This window comes from Megalobrama amblycephala, linkage group LG17 (assembly GCF_018812025.1).
Source record: "Megalobrama amblycephala isolate DHTTF-2021 linkage group LG17, ASM1881202v1, whole genome shotgun sequence".
Lineage (NCBI taxonomy): Eukaryota > Metazoa > Chordata > Actinopteri > Cypriniformes > Xenocyprididae > Megalobrama > Megalobrama amblycephala.
Genome location: NC_063060.1, coordinates 32292935 through 32315391, shown reverse-complemented (window position 1 = coordinate 32315391; position 22457 = coordinate 32292935). Strand labels below are relative to the sequence as shown.

Sequence of the window (22457 nt, the reverse complement as noted above, 5' to 3'; positions counted from 1 at the left end):
TGCATGACGAACATCTTGTAAAGATCCATTTGAGGGTTATATTAGTTGTGTGAACTTTGTAAATGCACTGCAACATAGTCAAGAGCTCGTGTGGCAGGGAGCAGGTGAATTAAAGGGGCGGCGCACTGCCAAAATGAGTGTATAGTTAATGATGCCCCAAAATAGGCAGTTAAAAAAATTAATTAAAACTCTACATATCGGTGATACATAATTGATGAGAGAATTTTCAATTTTAGGTGAACTATACCTAAAACTATACCATTTATTAGTATTTATTTTATATTTTTTATTTCATTTAATATTTTCTTCTATATTATCAATTCAATACTTGAAAAACATTACATTTCATAATATTATTATTATTTCTGCTGTTGTAAATTCCTGTGTGATTGCATTTTTGCATCCTTTGTGCAGCATTAGACTGTGTAAATGCACCTTTTTGTTGTGAACATTGCCTTTTTAGCTTTTGTGCTCTCAGGTGTAAAAGCTGCATAAGAGAAGTGATAATTAAAAATAAATGACAAAAGAAGAAATCTCATTCCATCAGCACAGGAATCCTACAATCTGATTTTCACATTTCACATACAGTTGGTCTATTCAATGACTGCTGAACAAGCATGTGTCAGGTCTGAACCTGCACACCCTAAAACAATGCCGAGCTTCAGTTCCACAGTGCCGCAAGTGCTCAGACAGCTTGAAAAATTCCTTGAGTTGTATCCCCAAGACAGATATAGCATACTGTGCAAGCACTGAAAGCAAGATATACAGCAAAAGCAACATCCACAGCCCTAGCTATGTATTTAAAGAGAAAGATTTATGAAAGTTTACTGGAAAAAGGACAGTCTTTTTTCCCCAAAGATTGCTTGTGGAAAGTGGAAAAACACGCATTAATGTAGTGGTTTGCCACAGGTCTTACCGTAGCCCCAGGGTTAAAGCTGCACCTTGTGCTATTTTTAAACGTTTAAGAGCATCACTTTTATGTAACAGTGTGATTTAGACCATGTCTATCTCAAAGTACATGTTTTATTCTGTTTTCCTCAGATAAACAAACACAGTTGCTCCACATGCTGAAATGTTTAAGCCTTGGGAAAACCATAAAACTACATTCGTACACAATAGATACTGAGATGTAATTAGGGTCTAACAGGGCTTGAAAACTTAAGCACTAAAACACTTTTACCATACAAAGATAAATATGTACCCCACTGCTAATGTTGAATTATTTGGATGAAAATGACAGAACAATCAGGGCTAAAACTAAGGCCATCCTTAAAAATATTTTGGTTTGCAGTAATAGTAAAAAAAAAAAAAAAAAAAAAAAAAAAGGGTCGGTAGGTCGGTCTATATATTTTTTTTTTTCAAGTTTCAATGTAAAAAAAAAAAGTACAATTTTGGTGATGGTGATTACGTAGGTATGAATTTAAACAAATTAGCATATCTTGACGTCACTGACTGGGTCTTTCAACCCGTGCCTTCGGGGGCAGCCGTGTTTCCACTGTCGGGCCTAAAGCGGGCGTGCTAGTGCGTGCCAGGGCCAGTCGCGTTTCCACTGTCACTTCCGGGGCTTGATCGTGCCTCATCGGGGCTTCCTGGGGGCCAACGGCCCGGTTTTTTCGGCTCGCCGAATAACTTGGTCCAAAGCGGGCCAGCTCGGGCTTGAGGAGGGAGTGGTTACGAGCAAAGGCGGAGTTTATCCGTGTGTGGAGACGGAGGCGCCGATGATTACATGTAGGTTACCAGCTAACACCAGCATTAAAGACTTTTAAAATCATTTTAGCTCAAAACTCACTTTCAGACAGCAGCAAGTGTTTTAAATAACTTATGTTTGTGATCCGATGTGGATTCTGATCACCAAGACTATGCGCGCTATTACCATAGTAAACATGGTAAATACGACGGCTTGAAGAAATCAGAGAAATATACGTAGGCTATCACAATCATGTAATTATTTTATCTGTCAGCACGTCTCGTCTCTCAACGGGTTGAGACGAAGCGAACGCACCGGCCATACTGTGACATCCGTTAACCAATAGTGTAAACATAGATGACGGTTTTTATTTAAAAGAAAGAACGTAGCCTTCGTTTGTATGTAGGCCTAGGCTATTTATATATTTACAATACTTACTTAAATATAATTAATATTATTTTATTGCTTTTGTATTAGTTGTTTGAAGAGTAAAAAAACAAAATTGGTCGGTCTTAACTCAAATTTACAACCGGCAAGTCGGTCGGACTTAAAGCAAAAAAAAAAAAAAAAAATTTGAGTCGGTCCTAAATTGACAGGGTCGGTCGGGTTACGGCAAACAAGAATATTTTTAAGGATGGCCTAAAAACACTCTAAAGCGCAGCAACCAAATGATAAAACCAAAGGGGATGAATCTTTAACCAGTGAACCTACATATTTCAAGACATATTCCCATATGCCGACGAGTCAGCGGTGAAGCACCTGGAGAGTGCAGTAAAATCAAAAAGAGACCTTCCAACAGAGAGAGAACGGAAACTTAACTAACAACCATTCCAGTTTTCAAAAGCCGCCCGTTTCCTGACAGGATTGTGCTGTGTTTTGAAAACATAATTCATCTGGTGAAAGATTTCAGCAATGTGGCCTCATAGACCCAGAGACAGCTGGGTGAAAACATCTTGAAAATACATTTTCCCGAGATAGACGGGAATGACAAATCAGAACATGAGCATCAGGCCTCTATACTGTTCAAACAGCTACTTGAGCTTCTACCTGCTTTGTCTGACAAGAGGAAATTTGAAACGCTTCTGAGTATACGAGCGCTATCTCAGCGTAAGGACGAATGAAATAAATGAGTTTCATTTTATTAAATTCATTAAATTCCACCTAAATACGACAGACAAACTGAAGGGTATCGGATATAAATCCGAGCCGGAGTGCTTGAGATTCTCCCCGTTGTAAAGACGGGTATTTCAAAGCCGTTACATCATCAACACAGCTGTAGATCGTCAAAATCATTAGACATGGTTGTGCAACTCCATCTAACAGCAAACAATCAGACGAGAGGTTATGTGTAATTAAATTCAATCACGAATAACAATAAGCTGATATAATGACTTGCAAACTGGACTCGTCCACGCATTGTATGTCGCACAGGCAATTTACTTTAAGATATTCATAGCCTTTCTCAGAGCCAGGGCTATTCGTGGCTTCCATCTAGACCTTTTCACATATTCATTGTTTCCATAATGGTAACAATTTAGAGATGAACCTGCATGCAAATAAAAACCCTCAGTTGCTTTGCTGTGCCAGGACTTCAACAGAAAGCACTACTGCAGGGCCCAAAAGGCAGCCGCAGAGTGTCTCAGAAAAAAAGCAGTGTGAGCTGTCAAGGGAATAATGACAGCAGCCATCTATGAATCACTGTGAGCACTGGATTCCTCAGCTCCACTTGTTTTTTTCCCCTTCTTTCCTTTGCGAAGGCCGAGACAACATCCAGCACTGAGCTGTCCCCAGCCAACCGCAGCACAACTTGAGCGAGGGGCTATGAGCCGGGACTTCTGTTAAGAACCTCAAAGCTTTCAAGAAGAGAGGGCCTTTTGAAGGATAAACCACAGGATTAGATTAGTCCATCCTCTTGGGTTACAGAGCTGGGCATCTTCCCTTTTTTTCATTTGGACCCCCAAGAGGCCAACCATATTGGCATTGAGGGGATGTCCATCTTCTTTTCAGTGTGGGCTTCAATAGAAAACCCCTGACAGGGAGCTTAAGAGAGAGAAAATATGATTCATGGCAAGCTTTTAATGCTCAAGGTGAATTGCCCTGCAAAAGGCTCACCTCGATTGTGACTACAATACTGCAAGAGGACTAGAAGGGAGGTCAGGATGGGCTGAAAAGTAAAGCTGACCCCTGAGTGTTCTTTTTTTTTTTTTTTTTTGGATTGTTTCTCGTACAATCCCTTGGTGGGGCGCAAATGCGGCTCTTTTTGATAGGGTAGCTGGAAAATAGTAGAAAAACATGTTCTTTGTGAGCACCAGCAAAAGGGTTACAGGCTATTTAAGTCTAAGAAATGCTTTTTTTTTTCAATTCTGAAAACTATTGCAGCATATAAAAATAATAAAAGCCTTTTAATGGCAACTATGGTTCCATGAATAAACGAACCTTTCCATTCTACAAAAAGCTCTTTAAAGTGAAAAAGATTTCAAGATTTCTTTTTCACATTAAGGAAAAAATTGGTTCTTTTAAGAACTATTTACTTGTTTGTTTTTTGGGGAACCAAAAATGGTTCTTCAATAGTATGTTACAAAACCCCCATTTTGGAACATTTATTTTTAAGAGCTTAATGTAAGCAAACCTATACCGTTTAAAAAAAAAAAAAAATCATAAATAGGGGAAATAGATTTGAGACTCTAACACTGCACATTTATCGTCTTAAGAGTGGAAAAAAGTAAAGTATCCTGCTAAATAAGGATTAATGCAGATTGAACGCATCAAGGTGGCTTATTCAATGCAAAAAAATTCAAATCCAGCCCTACATTTCATTGAGGTGGAAGAGCATGCACCCAGCTCGAGAAGAAATCTTCCTCTGAGCCTCTTTAATATTTTAAACCTCGGCAGACTACTGATGTACTGCAAGACAGCCACTCTTAACTTTGTTAATTCAGCCGTGAGAGCACCTTCGCCGTGTTTATTTATCTAGCCAAGCTCTACCTGAGGAGCTGCATGTCAAAAGCCATTAGGCTGACATCCCCTGAGCAAACCCTCCGAGCCAGCAAGAGAACCCTGCTCACAGATACCCTTGAAATAGGGAGGAATGAGCAATGTCAATGAACTTTACATGGAACTTATGATTTCAAACCCTGACAACATGTGAAAGCGTCTGGGGTTGCTGCTCTCTTGATTGACAAAAATACATCATGATAATAAAGTGCAGTTTTTTTTTATTCAGCTTGTGCAAAATCTTCTGAAAATACCATGATATTCAGTATATTTGTCATCTTCATATCATAAAGATTTAACAAGTGTTGCTATTCTGTTGTTACTCATTTTGAAAATGATACAGTGGCTCTGACAGAATAGCAACACTTGTTAAATCTATATGATATGGAGATGCTAGCAAATATGATCACTACCTGTTTTTTTCTTCAACCCTGTGTAATTTTCCAAGAGGATAAGCAGTGTTTAAACTCATACTCAGTCACAAATATTTGATGGAAGATGCATATTCTACAATCTACACAATAATTTAACTTACACCTTGTAATTCATAAAATTCAAAAAATGGCCCATCTTCATCCCTTGTGCCTTACAGCAGTACTGATTCATGGCCTGGGGTTTGAACAGAGAATGGCAAGCCATTTTAACAATTATTACTTCAAACTAAGTTGTACTTAATTTAATGACCAGTAATGAATTCATTTATGACTAGAACCTAATCAATTATTCAACAGTTGCTAGTGCTTATTTATTAGATAATAGTGGTAATTTGCTAGTAGTCACTATCCCAACAGTACTAGTAATAAATTGCATGTTGTTCCATAGGATAGGAAAAAAACAACTATTCAAAGTCAACTAGTGAGTATTCCCATTATTGCTGGCACTCCAGTTTTACAAGTAATTATTAAAAAAGTACTATAACTTGTTTAGTTAGCAAATTATTCGGTTAGACACTATTTAAATACTTAATATCTATTGTATCAGTTTTCCTACTAGCATGTATCACATTACTAATAACATTTTTAATCTTGCTGCGAAGATTTAACCTTAAAGTAGCCAGCCACTCTGACTAGTCATCATTACATATGACAAATAAAAATGCAAATTATAGCTGGTGTGAAAATGTCACTAGTAGCTAACAATTCGGGATAGATATTGTCTCAGATATTTACGTTTACTCTTTAGTCAAACTAAAACAGGTAGCAACAACTGGAATAATCGGATATGAAACGCCTGTATGAAACATTCAGATTTTAATTCAGCGGTAAAAAGTTAGCAAATTAAAAAATACTAACACGCAATATAAAAGAAATGGTACAATAACATAATATAGGACATATAGGACTTATATCCTAATATAGGATTAGTCCACTTTTAAATAAACTTTTCCTGATAATTTACTCACCCCCATGTCATCCAAGATGTTCATGTCTTTCTTTCGTCAGTTGAGAAGAAATTAAGGTTTTTGATGAAAACATTCCAGGATTATTCTCCTTATAGTGGACTTCAATGGCTTCCAAACGGTTGAAATTACAGTTTCAATGCAGCTTCAAAGGGCTTTAAACGATACCAGATGAGGAATAAGGGTCTTATCTAGTGAAACGATCTGTCATTTTCTAAAAAAATACAACTGTATATGCTTTATAAACACAAAATATCGCATTGAACGTACTTCCGCATTCTTCAAAACGCTTACGCTGAATGTCCTACGCCTTCCCTATTCTACTTACGGAACGAACTCGGCGCCAGTTTCGTTTTTTTCCGTAAGTAGAATAGGGAAGGCGTAGAACATTCAGCGTAAGCGTTTTGAAGAATGCGGAAGTACGTTCAATGCAATATTTTGTGTTTATAAAGCATATACATTTGTATTTTTTTCGAAAATGACCGATCGTTTCGCTAGATAAGACCCTTATTCCTCGTCTGGTATCGTTTAAAGCCCTTTGAAGCCGCACTGAAACTGTAATTTTGACCTTCAACCGTCTGGTGGCCATTAAAGTCCACTATAAGGAGAATAATCCTGGAATGTTTTCATCAAAAACCTTCATTTCTTTTCGACTGATGAAAGAAAAACATCTTGAATGACATGGGGGTGAGTAAATTATCAGGAAAAGTTTATTTAAAAGTGGTCTAATATTTTAATATTAACACAGCTTGCCATAGCTACACTCACCTGGAGTTTGAACTGTTCCAGTAGACCGCATGTCTGTCTGAGATGATCCTGTCGTCCGACCATACGGAGACCCAACACACTACCGTAAAAACCACCAGTGGCAACTCCATTTGAGTTATTATACTAGTCTTCACCTCCAAAAGAAGATTCTCGATCGCTAATTTCACAGACAAATTTTCAAATACCCGCTTGCTTGAGTGAATGTATATTCGTAGTTTTGAACATCATAACTAGGCTTGTAATCCAGAGCGATTTTCATTCCTTCAGACAGAACGAGCAGCATCACTTTCTGTAGCTTACTTCATAAACAGTGGATGTTTTTTTAGGGGAAAATCCATTACAGTTGCTTCTTATGCTGCCAGAGGGCTCCAAGGTGGTCCACGGTCATTTTCTATCGCTCTGTCAGAAATCCGTCCATCATATGAACGCGGGACAGTGTAATGCGCGTCTCGAGCCTCCTACAGTGATGCTCCCCGTTTGCAGCGCTGTAACTTCCAGATACCTCTACCCCATGTGGTCTGCACGAGAAGCACACATGAAACACATCCCCGTCTGTAACACACGCCTTTCTGATTCGCGTTTATCAGTGCTCCATCTTATTCGCACAAGTTATCTGTTAGTTGTTGGCGGAATCGTGTTGTTTCTAGCTCGCTCCAGTTGAAAAGCAGAGATCCTACGCACATCTCAAGCCGCTTGCACGAGTCCTCTCTGTCCTGGAGGAACAAAGGCAATTTTGCCCCATTCTGGCTTAAACATCTCCGCCTTTGCTCACACTTTGAATCAGCTTGTCGGATCTGGTATACGTTTAGCTTCGAGCAACTAAATCGTGCAAGCTTTCTAAAGCATCTGACTCGCGCACTTCTTCATAATTCATCGGTTCATCATCCTGAATCTGATTCGTGTGCGACAGTTATCATCAGCGGTGTACCTTCAGGAGGGGGCGGGGCCTGGACGAGCTCTCTTCAAACTCACCTCTGCCATTTACTGTCATCTCAAGACTGCTTATATGCGTCTTTAAATAGTTTTCTAAAGCATTTTAGGGTAAAAAGCATTATTTTTCTTTTATCAAATAATTTCCTAGTCTCTTAACAACAGTAGTAGTTATCAACCATTGCCCAAAACCATTAGATTTCAGGTTTAAAGTTGCTTGAATTAAAACTTATTACCAAAAACTAGGAATGTAGATTAAAATAAACAATTAAAGGATTAGTTCACTTTCGAATTAAAATTTCCTGATAATTCACTCACCCCCTTGTCATCCAAGATGTTCATGTCTTTCCTTCTTCAGTCGAAAAGAAATTAAGTTTTTTGATGAAAACATTCCAGGATTTTTCTCCATAGTGGACTTCAATGGAGCCCAAACGGTTGAAGGTCAAAATTACAATTTCAGCGCAGCTTCAAAGCATTCTACACGATCCCAGATGAGAAATAAGGGTCTTATCTAGGGAAACCATCGCTCATTTTCTAAAAAAATAAATAAATAAAAATTATATAGCCTAAGTTTTAACAATAAATGCTCATCTTGAACTAGCTCTCTTCTTCTTCTCTATTAGAATTACGTCAGTGTAGACACTTCTAAGTGTATTACTGCCCTCCACAGGTCAAAGTTTGAACTAATTGTTATATACTTGCACTAGCATATTGTATATGATAATTTAGTTCAAACTTTGACCTGTGGAGGGCAGTAATACACTTAGCAGTGTCTATACTGCTGGAATTCTAATAGAGAAGAAGAAGAGAGCTAGTTCAAGATGAGCATTTATGGTTAAAACGCATAAAATTAAAAAAAAAAATCTTTTTGAAAATGAGCAGTGGTTTCTCTAGATAAGACCCTTATTTATCGTCTGGGATCGTTGTAAACTGTCATTTTGACCTTCAACCATTTGGGCTCCATTGAAGTCCACTATATGGAGAAAAATCCTGGAATGTTTTCATCAAAAACCTTAATTTCTTTTTGACTGAACATCTTGGATGACATGGGGTTGAGTAATTATCAGGAAATTTTAATTTGAAAGTGAACTAATCCTTTAATTTTGTTAACTAGGTTCTTCAATGAAAACAACATAAGAAATGCCAATTTCATGTTTATAGCTTTTCAGTCCCATTGAAAGCTGATAGAGCCGTATTCAATGTTAAATGCATCAAACCAATTTAATGAACTACATATCCCTTGCTCTCATTATCTTACTAATTTACTGTAATTTCAAGCAGCAAATAGCATGTGAGGCACATTATTTAAATATCAGTTTGGTAAGAAGTGCCTCATCTTTAAAGGAGCTGCTTCACCTGATCCAATAAAGCAATCCTCTGAGCCATGAAAAATGGGTTGCCTCTCAATTCTATGCACACTAAAACTCCCATGATGCCTTTTGAGTTTCCAGTAAATGTTATGGTTTTTAAAAAATGTAAATGAAAACCAAATGTTAGCTACACTGCTAATTTTACCCACTCTTTGCCTCTATTTAGTCCTGATGCCTCATGATGCTAAAGAGGTGAACATCTGAATTTTGGATCTGAACTTATTTATTTGGGTATGAAATACATTTGCATATTTTATGTTTATCTTGATTGCAGGGATGTGCAGCAGAGGAATACCAAGGATCCTGACTCTGAGAAAAGGAGGCAATACTTTTAGAAAATGAGAAAGAGATGGGGGAGAGATAGTCAGATTGGCAAGAAAAGATTTGTAGAGAAGGAAATTAGAATGCTGAATGAAAAAATAAAGCTAAAGACTTTATCAGAACACAACCCTTGTTGGTCTAAATCCTGTGACGTCAACAGTATGTTGGCTAAACTTTTTTTTAAAGCCACAACCCTCCTAAATTTAATTAGTTAGTTCACCCAAAAATGAAAATTATATCAAGTTAATTTACAATTTTGATGCCCAGAAATGTAATAAAGACATATTTAAAACAGTTCATGTGATACAGTGGTTCAACTTTAATGTTATGAAGCGACGAGAATACTTTTTGAAATACTTTTTAATACTTAAAAAAAAAACAAAAAAATACTTTATTCAACAATATCTAGTGATGGCCGATTTCAAAACACTGCTTCATGAAGCTTTATGAATCTTTTGTTTCGAATCAGTGGTTCGGAGTGTATCAAACTGCCAGTCACGTGATTTCAGTCAACTAGGCTTTGTTACGTCATAAGTATTTTGAAACGTTTCGAAATTTCAATGGTTCACGTGACTTTTGATACACGCTCCGATCCACTGATTGGAAACAAAAGATTCGTAAAGCTTCATGAAGCAGTGTTTTGAAATGCAGGCCTAACTGAGCCATCGGATTTTATCAAAAATATCTTAATTTGTGTTCCGAAGATGTATAGGTGAGTAATTAAGACATGAGGGTGAGTAATTAATGACAGAATTTTCATTTTTGCGTTAACTAACCCTTTAAATAACTGGGTTACACATTAAAAATCATTGAGCTTGAGCTATGACTTTAAAAACAATCCATATGTTCCTTTATAGGACAAAAATATATTTATATATATATATATTATACCAGTTAAAACCTCGTTTTCCACAACTATCAATTTCCAAAGGGCAGCAAAACGTAAGAATGACCCAATTTTGAATCTTAAGCTAGTGCGCCACCTGCTGTACGAAAAGCAGAATACAACATTAAGTCGAGAGAGACTATTCACATACATGAACACACTGTATAGGTAAGATATACATATAAAAATGTTTTTACTTTAAAAGTACACTTGCATATGGCTCGCACTTAATGCATCCAATATGAAAAATCTGTATGAATATTGTAACAATGTATACAAAGACCTAGAAAAGTCACTTAAATTAGTAATGGGGTAGGTAATGTGTTTGTCATAGTTCAATCTAGATTGGCAGATTGTATCTCCAGATATTCCATGCATAACCTAACTTTGAATATCACAGCCCTAAAAATAATTTTAATTGAGCCACTTGAAGCAGCTCCAAGAATTCATAGTTTCACATCAAAATTAAAGGGGATTCATAGACTGATTTCTCATTCTATATCCTCTAGCAGCAAACAGATGGTAAGAAACAAGTTAGTGAAACCAGTGAGTCATTAGAGATCTCCCAAATGTAGGAAGATTGAAAAGAGAGCTTGTTAACCACATGACTGACAGAGCAAACAGATGTAGAACATGAAAAGTTCAAGATGTTTAATAATTTCAGAAATTAAAAAAGACAAAAAAAAGATGAAAGCAAGAAACAAAGATTTATTGAAGACAGAAAAGTATGAGCATCTATATCAAAAGAAGGATATGCTTTCAAGAGGGCAATTACATGTTCAGACACGTGTTGGAATCTCTTTAATATCGTGTAAAAAAGGAAGGCTCTACAATGAGCTGAATGTCTGCTATTATCTTATCAAAATATACATGTTTGACACAAATGATGCTGATTTATCAATTACTTGTACATAACAAAAAAAATATATATATACACAGTAGCCCTCACCCACTCAACATTACATCCATAGTGGGAAAAACAAGTATAACTATATAACGCAATAGAAAGGATTTAAGACTTTTGTTTGGTTCTGTTCTCTGACAACAGAAATAATGATTTGATCCATGTTTTAGGCCAAATAAGCCTACAATATCTTGTCTAATTTGTAATATTAATAGATTTTGCGTCGCTTCTTGTAAACAAAAGGCAATAATATAAAGATAAGGCCTCTAAACTTTTTGCCTCTGCCCACTGAAATCAAAGCTGTCGATAATACAGAATATTGCTGCACAGTAAGATACACTTCAATAAGAAATATCAAAAACTGGCTGGCAGTACAGGGAAGATGCTTTGGTCCATCATGCTACTCTTCAGGAAGAAAAAAACAAAAAAAACAAAAAAAAAAAAAACAACCCAAAAAGTATTTTGCTAAATTGCAAAGGCTAAAAAAAAAAAAAAAACTGAAAATGGAAAGATTTCCCCCATAGTACATATACAAGCTCAAAAGGTAAAAGGGAATGTCTGAGCATCAAGACTTATGCCACAAACGACGTGAAAAGGATGTATCGGAAAGACTGTGGCCTTAACGTCTCCCAACACAAAGAAGTGCCAAAAACAGTCCGAAGTCTTGTCACAGGGGTCTCGGTTCACACAAACGTCACGTAGGACTTTAAGACTCTGTAATGCTAAATTTTCTTGAACATAAAAGGCAAGTGACAGTAAGAGACCCAAAAGAAACTTAAGTTTTTGAAGGTCCAAATTTACACTTTGATTAAAACAATTTTGAACTAGAAAACAGCAAAACTAATTTGACATTTTGCCACATGCAGTGTAATCAAATTATGTAAAAATCAGTGAACTCTGGTTTGGTTCCAAGCAGTTTCATAATATAGGAAATGGGGTAAAAATGGGGAAATTATAAAGTGTCCCGCCCCCCCAAACTAAACTGAGAACAGTCTAGACACAGAGAACACAGTGGGCCAATTGCCAAATCTGAGTTACAGTATAGAAATATGTCTGCAACTAAAATAAAAAACAAACAAAAAAAAAAAAACAAAGGAATGAAACTATAGATTACATACGGTACATAAGGAACAGATCCACATTTAGAATAACTATATGCAAAATAAGCTGTGACAGTCAGATACAAAAACAAAGCCTGTTAATAAACTGAAGTAACTGCTGCCTTTTACAGGAAAACATTACATTCTCGCCAGTCAAATTTAAACGGGGACCACTTGTTTTTTTTTTTTTAATGTTTGAGGTTAATGGTTCTTGCAAAGAAGCCAAAAACATCAAAATGTTACTAAAGGCCATTAAGAAGATATACTTTAAGCACCATGTAAAGGCACAAACTTTTTTTTTTTTTTTTTTTTTTTTTTGGGAAAGGTAAACAGGGAGTAGGTTTGAAAAGGTTAATTACAAGTTCAACAAATGAAACAAGGCTTTGCGTGTGCAACCTGAAAGGTGTGCGGGTTTCCGCAGAGGCACAAGTGTAAACTATGCAGCATCTATGATCCAAAACCGATGTGTGCCAACAATGAGCTAAATCATGAAACAAACCGTCTGAGAAAAACGTACTATTAAAACCCAAATCACATTGGGTTGAAGAGTTTCTCTGGTCTACTGGTTTAAAGTGGAATTACAAATACACATACATATGTGAATATAGATATAATAAAGGAATGATGAAGTGTGTGTTGTGGAACACATTTGCCCACAGTGATATAAATTGTGGAAGGCTTAAAGTTTGGTCTAAAGTGACAGTCTTTCAACCTCTTTAAAACAAAAACAGCCTCCATCAGATGGTGGACTTGGAGAAGGACACTCTGAGGTGATGGTTCTCTCCCAGGTCATGATTGTGAAACTTGATCAGAGACTCGATCGCTTCCTCCACAGAGCCCAATTGGATGAGAGCCATTTTACGGTCTTTCCTGAAAGGATTAACACAATATTTTTAAGACAACCAGGAAATATCATGACAATCTATAGAAACCAAAACTGTAAAAAGTCTTACTGGAAAAACTTGAAGGCCTTAACCACAGCTCCTGAACTCAGAAACAAGCCTCTGAGATCATCCTCCGTGACAGAAGGACTGAGAAGAGAAGACATTTACATTGAATAAAGCAGTGCTAAAGAAGTCAAACAGATCGGTGTCAGTTTGGTGGACTCACGGTATGTTGGAGAGATGGAGAGTAGAGGAAGGAGGGAAGATGTTGGAGTAGTTCTTGGAGCCTGGCTTTTTGAAGCGGTGAAGAGGAGAGTTGCTGTAGTCCTTGGTGAGCCCCTGATCCTCATGGCCTTCACGTGGCAGCTGTACCGTGGTGTGTTTGGAAAGAGTGACCCGCAAAGCCTTACCATACAGTTTCTGCCCGTTCAAATGGCTCATGGCTAAAAATGACAAGAGAGGTTGGTACGGTTTCTTAGAAAAGTTGCTAAAGAGTTAAAGACTGTTTTAAATACCTAGCTGGGCTTGGGTTCCATCAGACATCTGCACCAATGCATTCTCCTTCTTGTTGAACAGGATCTTCACTCTCATGACGTCACCATACACACCTACCAAAAGATAACGGTAGCTACGTAAGGATGTGACTACTGTATGACAGGACAACTAATTGCCATTTTCTCAAACAAACACTCAATGTTTCAGTGAAATATCTATACAATGATGTAATGTTATAGCCAAGTAAGGCATGCATTACTAGTGCAAACAGACTACATTTCTACTGTGACTTGGCTTTCCACATTTATAAAATTTAAAATTACTTCAAAACCACAGAGTACGTCACTTTTGGAAATATTTACTCCAAAAGTGATCTTGATTGGTTTAATTTTATGTTTAGAACTGCTGGAAATTCTCACTTTTAACATACAGGGAATCGAACAAAGCTTATTAAATGCCGTATTAAATATGTTTTATTGAGAGGTTATGGCATTAAAAATAAGCAAAAAGCTGCTACAAAATTGGCTCACATTGACTGTAGAGTCATGACAGCAATTTGCTAAGATCAGTCTAAACGACAACTGATGTGACCACAATATTTAACAATTTAGCCATTTGCAATAGATATTTAGCATCCAGCAAAAGGAGCCCAAAAGGCTGCAGCTGATTGCCATTTCCTTTAAAACCCCACATCACATACAAACCAAAGTACACATCTTAGATGAAGTTAAAATATGACAAACAAAAAAGGTAATAAAAAAGGAGATGCCAATGATAACATACCGAAAAGAATAAAGAGGCATTGGGGCGTAACGCTCTTAAGACAGCAGAGGAAGGCAGCGTAGGGAGGAAGGGACAGGAAAAGATCGGAGGCAGGACAGTGGAGGTTGAACATGTCCACAGCGAGGCAGTTCCACAGGAATGGCGAAAAACGGTGGTAGGATCATGAAGGTGGGTGATATTGTTCATGATGGAAAGGTGGGGGAAGGGTAGAAGTAAAGGAGGATATCCGACAATGTAGTGGTGGTGGGTTGGGGATGTTGTTGTGTGTTGGTTGGTTGCACAGTAGAAATACAAATAGTTTATGTATCCAGTATTGGTGTGAATAGGGAATCGTATTGTTTGGGTAGGTAGGGAATTTAAAATATTAAAAAAAAAAAAAAAAAAAAAAGTGGTGCATTCAGTTGGCAAAAGATTCCAGGTCAAAGTATTAAAATAATAAAAGGGGGAAGGGGAATGGGGAGGGAGAGAAACAAGAAAAAGGAAGTAAAAAACAAGGTCAGTATACATAAAGAAAAATGTAGTGTTCCAGTCAGCAGAACTTGCTAAATTAAATGCTTCACTATAGGAACACTAAGGCAAAAAAAGAAAGGAGAGAAGATTAACAATGAAATACAGGAAAGATAAAGAGACAATATATATTCATAGCTCTAAAGGAATACTAGAAATGAAATGTTTCAGATGGCTTCAGACAAGAGTCAACAAATATTAAGAAACGGTTGACATGCATGTTTGTACAGTAGTCAAATGAGCCTCCACATGATCATAAACAGTACATGATTTGAAAAACTACACAAATATGAAGTATTTGGTTAATTCATCACCAGATGCCATCTAAATTTAGTTTCCTTCTATTTTACAATTCTACCAACCAAAATGGAGTCTGGCTTGTTGAAACAAGAACCGTAGGCTAATGAACTGAAGGCCAAGTGAATCTAAACTACTGAAAAAGGCACTAACCTCAGGGTTAAGGTTGCTGACTAGCAGGACACTGTTTCCTCCTCCAGTGAGACCAGAAAAACTCAGGCGTCCAGCAGCAGCGGCGGCGGCTGCCGCAGCACCGGGAATACCAAGTGATGCAAGAGCCCCGGCAGGCATGCCCTGCAGAGACAGACCTGTGGAAAAGACAGCCATCAACACACAGCATGGATGCTATGCTGGGAAACTGTGCCAATGCAATCCACAGAGAGTTATTATGACGGCTATGACTGACCTGCTGCCTGCTGAATGGTAAATGTTGGTGGGAAACCATGAGCCCCAGCATATGGTGATGCAGAGATGATACCAGGAGCAGCTGAGGGGGGAAAGAAAATGCAGTTTGTGATTTTATGCATGTTTAAAATGCCATTTATTAAAACGGCAAAAAATTTTTTAAAAAAAATTAGATAAAGTTTTACACAAGGCAGCTGCAGCCATCGTCTGTGCATCAAGGGAGGGCTGACTGTCTCCTGTAGGTAGGTCAGGACGAGTGTAGTCTCTGCTCTTATCATTGTTGTACTTAACATTCAGGCTGGTGAGCTTAGAAAAACTGATGCGAAGGGTACAGCAGGCATTGTAGATGTTCTGTCCATCCAAAGACTGTTGAATGTTAAGCCAAATGATTACAGGGTTCAGAAGGGATTTAGCTGCTCATTCATCCAGAAATATATTGATCCACTATGCCACTCACCAGCTTTGCATGCTGTGCAGTCATTCCGTCTGAGTACTGGACCAGTGCTTGGAACTGGTTGTTTTTGGTAAAGGTTATGATCTTCAAAACTGTGCCAAACTTTGAGAAGATCTGGGAGGGTGAGAAAACGAGTAATGCAATAATAATAACAACAATATTATTTAATAATATATTACAATTTATTAAGGGCTACAAATACATTTTTAAATTTTGTTTGATGGACAGAGTCAATACCTGGTGAAGGACATCAAGAGTAACTGGGTAGAAGAGGTTTTCAACGATTACTCTCAGCACAGGGCTTTGGCTCCCCATGCCTGATCCATCAACAGCGCTCAAAGACATGCCTCCTGTCTGGACCGCATTCACCGCCTGCAGTGCTGCCTGTGCTCTCTATGGGAAGGGGGCAGGGCACAAGTATGCATTATCATTCTTGAAAGAATTATTTATATTGAGTAATTACCCTTGATTAAAATGCCTAATGTGATGTAATTTGTTCTCACAACTTGGTTGGGTGAGTTGTCAGTCTTCAGCTCCTTGTGATTGGAATACTGCATGAAGATCGGATGGTTGCGGATGACGGGGGTGACAGAGGAGTAGTAGCTGACCATGGTCTGTGCGGACTCCTCAGTGTTCATCTCCAGGAAGGCCTGTGAGGAGATAACACAATAAGGAAAGGCACAATGATATACATAAAAAGAGTGCTAATCATATTTTGAAGGAAATGAAAGGCAGCAGTGGTCTTTACCTGGTTCTTTCCTTTCAGCATCAGAAGGTTAGTCACTTTGCCAAAGGGAAGCCCCAAAGAAATGACTTCTGCTTCATTTATGTCATTTGGCAGTTTGCGCACGTGAATGACTCGTGAAGGAATGCCAGGGCTCCTGATGTCCCCTTTGAACTTCTTGCTGTCATTACCATTTGCTGAAGAAGAAAAAAAAAAAAAAAAAAAAGAAATTGATTGAATAGATGCATTAAGAATCCAAATACACAAGTTATATTGTGAAATATTACTCCCATTTAAAAGAAACATTTTCCATTTTAAAATGTACAGGTAAAGTTGGATGTACTATGTCTAAGGTTTAAATGGATTGAAGTTGATCCGTACGGACCAGGCCCCAAGGTTCGGCACTTAACATGTGCCATTTAATATTTTCATTAAAATTGAAATGTATATATATTTCCCCCCCCCCCTTTACAGAATTCTTTGAACAAAGTTCCAAAGAACAGCATTTATTTTAAAGTTCTATGAATTTTTCTATTTAAAAATACTGACCTCAAACTTTTGAACATTAGTGTATAAACATGGCCATAAATGCCTACCTGCTCCAGAGCTCATTATATAAGGTCCGTTAGATATGCAGGAGGAAAAGAGTTCGTCAGATCCCCTCTGAAAAGAGAAGGGAAGTGGTTCATTAAGCAGGACACATTTACAAGGTTTGCAAAATATGACACTCAAACCACCAAACCAGAAGACCCTAAACACACTGTGAAAACAAGATGTGAATCAGCTACAGTGCACGAACGACAAAAAGGTCCCATAAATTGTCATATGACATAGTATTATAGAAAGTCCTGTGACAAAGATTAGCATGAACCAAACCACAGTCTGATTACACATCAAAATTATGTAATTGGAACATATTTCCAAAATGACAAAAAAAAAAAAAAAATTTATTCATTGCCTAATGGTTACAACTATTCTTGGCCCAGGCATCTGTACACAAGAGATCACTACACTGTTTACTGCTGGTAAAAACAGAACAAAGAAAGAAAGAAATGCAAACAGAGGCAGCTGTGTCCTGCCATAACACTAACACAAAGTCTCTCACTCAAGGCCAAGCTGGAGCCACTTGGCTGGCCAATGGAGCAATGAGCAAATCATTCAGCATCACTCTCTTAATAAACCACTTCAAATGGCAAGTCTCTGCTGAAGTGGTCACATGTGCTGGATAAGCCAAAGCCTTTACACTCCATTACCACAATGTGTGTTCTGTTCCAGCCCAAAAGAAAGTATTGTTAACAAAGCTGAACGCGTGGTCCTTGGGTTGATTTTCCCCTCTTGGTCTAATACAAACAGCCTCAAGGGCACTTTACCACACCCTGGATAAAGTTTACCTTAAACACGGCCCAAAGGCTCAATAAGCAGCCTACAGCATAAACACCATTAATAACGTTGCAAAGGACGGGAAAAATAGCTTGATAGCATTTACGTGACACTGCATTTCTTCAAAAAGAGGACTGCACATTCCTCCCAGCTAAATCCTGCAGGAGTCAGGTTTCAACATCACTTTTATAAAACAGCTATGACAGGAAAGCCTTCTCTGGTTAAACCATCCATTGTTTTCGAGCGAGACATCCACCCAACTCCAGCATTTCCTTCCTCTATTTTTAACAGCAGTGCATTGCAGCTGAGTGCTCGCTTAGGAAAGGGAAAAAAAGGAGCCGAGAACCATGACTCCCACATTGGTCTCTAGGAGCTCAAGACTTGCAGGTGCCAACATGTTTACATCCATTGACAAAGTGCAAGCCTCCTGGGTGAGAGCACAGTCTGTGTTGAATAAGGGGGTCAGGGAGACAGGAATGCAACCACAGCATTCCAGCCACAGTAATTAGCACTCAGACTCCGACAGGACTGCAACTTCATCTACTACATCTCCACTCCTCCTCACGTGTGCGAAAGACATCAGGGGAAACGACAGCAGGCAGCCTCTATACACAAACACATCCAAATGAGTGTGAAGAGAGCAATATTGTAACCAAATAACTATTGTACAACTATTTTGCAAGAAAGTAGAAACTAAATCCTCCAGGACGCCATTGTTGAATTGCCTACAGAACATCAAGATTAGAGTGTAGGCTACTTCTTTCACCTTTGGGTCACTTATCACAGTGATTGTTTAAACAGCAGGTGCCCTTTGACCAGAATAATTACAGTTGCAGGATCAGATGCAGATGGGACAAGAACTTCAGACTCAGCAATGTAGAGCAGCTCCCTCAGTCTCAGCAATTTGGAAAAATAAAAAGTGAAGGAGGAACACGCGACCTCTAAAACCAGATTTACAACCCAAACTAATATATTTGTTACTAAATACCCACAACAAACAGTAAAACCAACTTCATTTGCAAGTCAGACATGGTCACTTTTGTAAAAAGTTAGGGGAGGGTAGAGAAAAAAAAAAAAAGAAAAAAAAAAAAGACATACCTTTGTGCCGACTGTTATATCATGGACACTGCTACAAAAAACAAAACACATTAAACAAATTAGAAAACAGATGCTCAATCACATTTGATAGGAACTCAGCAATAGATAGGGTTTTGCAATACTTAAAAGTCTGTTATGTAACGGAAGCAGGGACAGATCTTTTCTTCTGTATTGTGACATATACATCCAAGTGAAACTAACTATTGCAGAAAAGATTTTGAAAACAGAGTGTTGGTTCTACCCATCAGTTGTTGACTGGATAGAGGCAGAACTGAATGCGAGCAGATATAGTTGGATACAGTGACTTGGCATCCTCTAGTCATTCTGCATGAACAGGGCTTTAGAACAATAGGTGTACTGAAAGTGTAACTTCTGACTGATACAAAAATGTCATTTTAAGACTATAATCTACATTAGTTAAAGATAAAATATGGGCCCAGCAGGAACTACAGACGACCGTTGTATGAAACAATTCAGGCACACCTTCTAGGATGTAACCCGATATAAAAGCAAACAGTAAAACAAACCAGGCCTGTTAAACCACTCTTTATGCCAATCAAATTTATCAATCCGTTTCACACTTCTCTTGAGAACATATCTTGAATTCTTTAGTTTAGGTAGGTGATAATGTTGTACAACCAGTCCATGTTTGCATAAATGCAAAGAAATGCAAAACTTACTCTATTTCAGTGACGTAACTGGATCCCAGAGGATACAGATCAGTCTCTAACCGGCTGCAGGAGACACAAAAATGGAATTCTGTCAGTATCCTGTTATTCATTCACTATCATGTTTTAAACCTGTACGTTTTTCCTTTCTCACCAAAGGAGATTAGGCTGAATGACAGGTTTCAGTCACCATTCACTTTTATTGTAGGCTGTCATTCTGCCCAATATCTCTGTTTATAATCAGCATAGGGCTATAAATGATTCAGCTCAAAACATAAATATGTACTTATAATAAAAAAGGTATAAAATGTTACATAGTTTCAAACCTTGAGGATCAGTTCTGAACAATGAATAGACTTAAATTGCCAGTTTAATTACAAAAGCAGCCAAGTTATCACTTTCTGAGAAATACAGCTTCCATAGTGAAGTAGTAAATTCATGAGGCAGAGGTTAAAAACAAGTTTCTATGCGCCTGAATAAATTTTCCACCTCAATATTACGAGTTCATATATGAATGTCTACTTCATAATACGACATTATTAAGCCATCTTTGTGGGCAATCATGTCGCACTCGCCTTGTTGTGGCTTGGAATTCCCATGGGAATCGGATATACGCGTTTAGACCTCGGTCCAATGTCGGATTTGAATCTGATTAAAACCCACATTTGGAAGTGGCTCAGAACGGATGTGGGGGAAAAAAACATATAATGCTGATTTTTGTGTTTAACGTTACACGTGTGCAACAAATTCCGATCTGTGTCAGATGAGAGTAAAAAATTCGGATTTTTGTGCCAGTGTAAACGCAACATCATCTTCAACGCTTCATGATCTAAAACTGTTACTGTAATCGGACCATTGTACATGTGTTAAACTTGCTTAGTACTGATTGAAAAATATTTAACGTGCATCGAACATACAAACTAGTAAAGCAACAATAAAGTTGAACTGGCATCGGTTTAGCAGGCTAGCAGGTAATTAGCTAGCCACCCAACAACAATGCGGAAACTGAGACACGTTGGTTGCCAAATAGTGGCTGTTCTATTGCTTCTGTACGTTACAATGGCCATTTGACATTTTCGTCTTGCCAGTTAAGCTTAAAAAAAATACTGTAGCTTAAGTTCGCATGTGTTTCATGAACTGGACTGCAGCTAGACTACTTGCAACAGGTTGCTGGTCAGTTTGGTTCAACTTTGGGCTCTTCCGGCACGGGAGACATTAAGAGCGGCAGAGACGAGTAAAAAAAATAACCATTTCCACTTCACTTTACGTCATTTAACACACTTTAACCGTGCATAATGTATTATGTCACCACCACGAATCAAACATCCAACGAAAAAAAGGTATTTAAGGACTATCAAACTTGGAATGAAGGTGTTTTCAACTTACCCGTCCATGGCACTACACAAAACTACAGGTTGTCGTAGACGGGAGGTAGACCTGCTAGTATTTCTTATATCCTTACAAAATGGCGGAGGGGGGATTGTCGCTTTCTGATTAGTCAATCGACCCTGGAGTGCCGAGTGTGGGCGGGACCTCAAGTGTTCTTAGACAACAGGATTGGACAGAAGAGCTGTCAATCTGGAAAGGCGGTCAAAAAAAGTTTGCGAAAACTTTTCCCTGTTTCCACCATGAGAAATGTAGTTGGAGAGTGAACTGTGCTTGAACCCATTATCAGCAACGACCAGGACGAAGCTGTTCAGTTTTACATGACGCATTGCTAAGACATTTAATAGGGTAATAACAGTAGGATTATAATGATGCCTGAATAAACTAAAGATTTGAGTGGAACAAGCTAAGTCTTGCAAGTATTAAGGATGTTTATAAATGGTTAAACAACCGCTATTTAATCTAAAATCTAAACACGACTAGACAAAACCCTAAAGACACTGAACAAATAAATTTATTAGCTTGAACCACTTCTAACACCTTTAAATATTGTTCTATGCATGGATGGTTTAGTGTGAGATTAGAATGTTCATCCAAAAATGAAAATGTTCTTTCTTCTGCATTTCATTCTTCTCCTGTTGAACACAAAAGTAAATATTTTGAGAAATGTTTAAGTGTTTTGTTTTATCCACATAAGTCAATGGTCACCAAAACCATTTGGTTACCAACATTCTTCAAAATAACTTATTTTGTGTTACGCAGAAGAATGTTCAAAAAGCGTATGGCACTTTATCTGTTTTGGAAGGGCACAAGGGTGAGTAAATGAAGACAGAATCTCCATTTTGGGGTGAACTGTCCCTTAAAGTTGGCCAATTTTTGTCATTGAGGTATTATAGTGTTATTATTACCCATGTACTCAGTCAGACTCTTTGAGTCATTCACTTACCATCTTGTAGCGCTACTATACTCAGCACTGTCACAAAAATGTATGTGCCTTGAAAAAAGTTTAATGGGTGG

The 22457-nt window shown here is 37.9% G+C and overlaps 2 protein-coding genes across 4 annotated transcripts in view; both read right to left on the bottom strand.

Moving 5' to 3' along the window:
* The window catches only part of efna2a (ephrin-A2a), a 75692-nt gene extending 67627 nt beyond the window's left edge, over positions 1-8065 (bottom strand). Inside the window, exon 1 of one of the 2 annotated variants that reach the window (XM_048163893.1) lies at positions 6849-8065. In XM_048163893.1, the coding sequence (XP_048019850.1) occupies positions 6849-6958 (110 nt within the window). In that variant the 5' untranslated portion in view covers positions 6959-8065. The remainder of the gene's footprint in view (positions 1-6848) is intronic. The other variant, XM_048163894.1, reaches the window with a different exon arrangement.
* A 2978-nt stretch (positions 8066-11043) lies between these two features.
* On the bottom strand, positions 11044-21561 carry ptbp1a (polypyrimidine tract binding protein 1a). Of its 2 annotated transcripts, none has more exons than XM_048162880.1 (16): positions 21441-21561; positions 20067-20120; positions 19387-19414; positions 17505-17571; positions 16933-17105; positions 16688-16834; positions 16422-16577; positions 16188-16298; positions 15916-16096; positions 15732-15812; positions 15479-15633; positions 14522-14555; positions 13759-13851; positions 13470-13686; positions 13313-13390; positions 11044-13229 (listed from the first exon to the last, which is right to left on the bottom strand). In XM_048162880.1, exons 1-16 carry the CDS (start codon positions 21446-21448, stop codon positions 13097-13099), a joined length of 1716 nt encoding a protein of 571 aa, XP_048018837.1. In that variant the 5' UTR covers positions 21449-21561; the 3' UTR covers positions 11044-13096. The 2 variants fall into 2 exon arrangements, with proteins under 2 accessions (XP_048018837.1, XP_048018836.1); XM_048162879.1 differs by having other exon boundaries at positions 19387-19417; positions 21441-21559.
* Between the last annotated feature and the right edge of the window lie 896 nt (positions 21562-22457).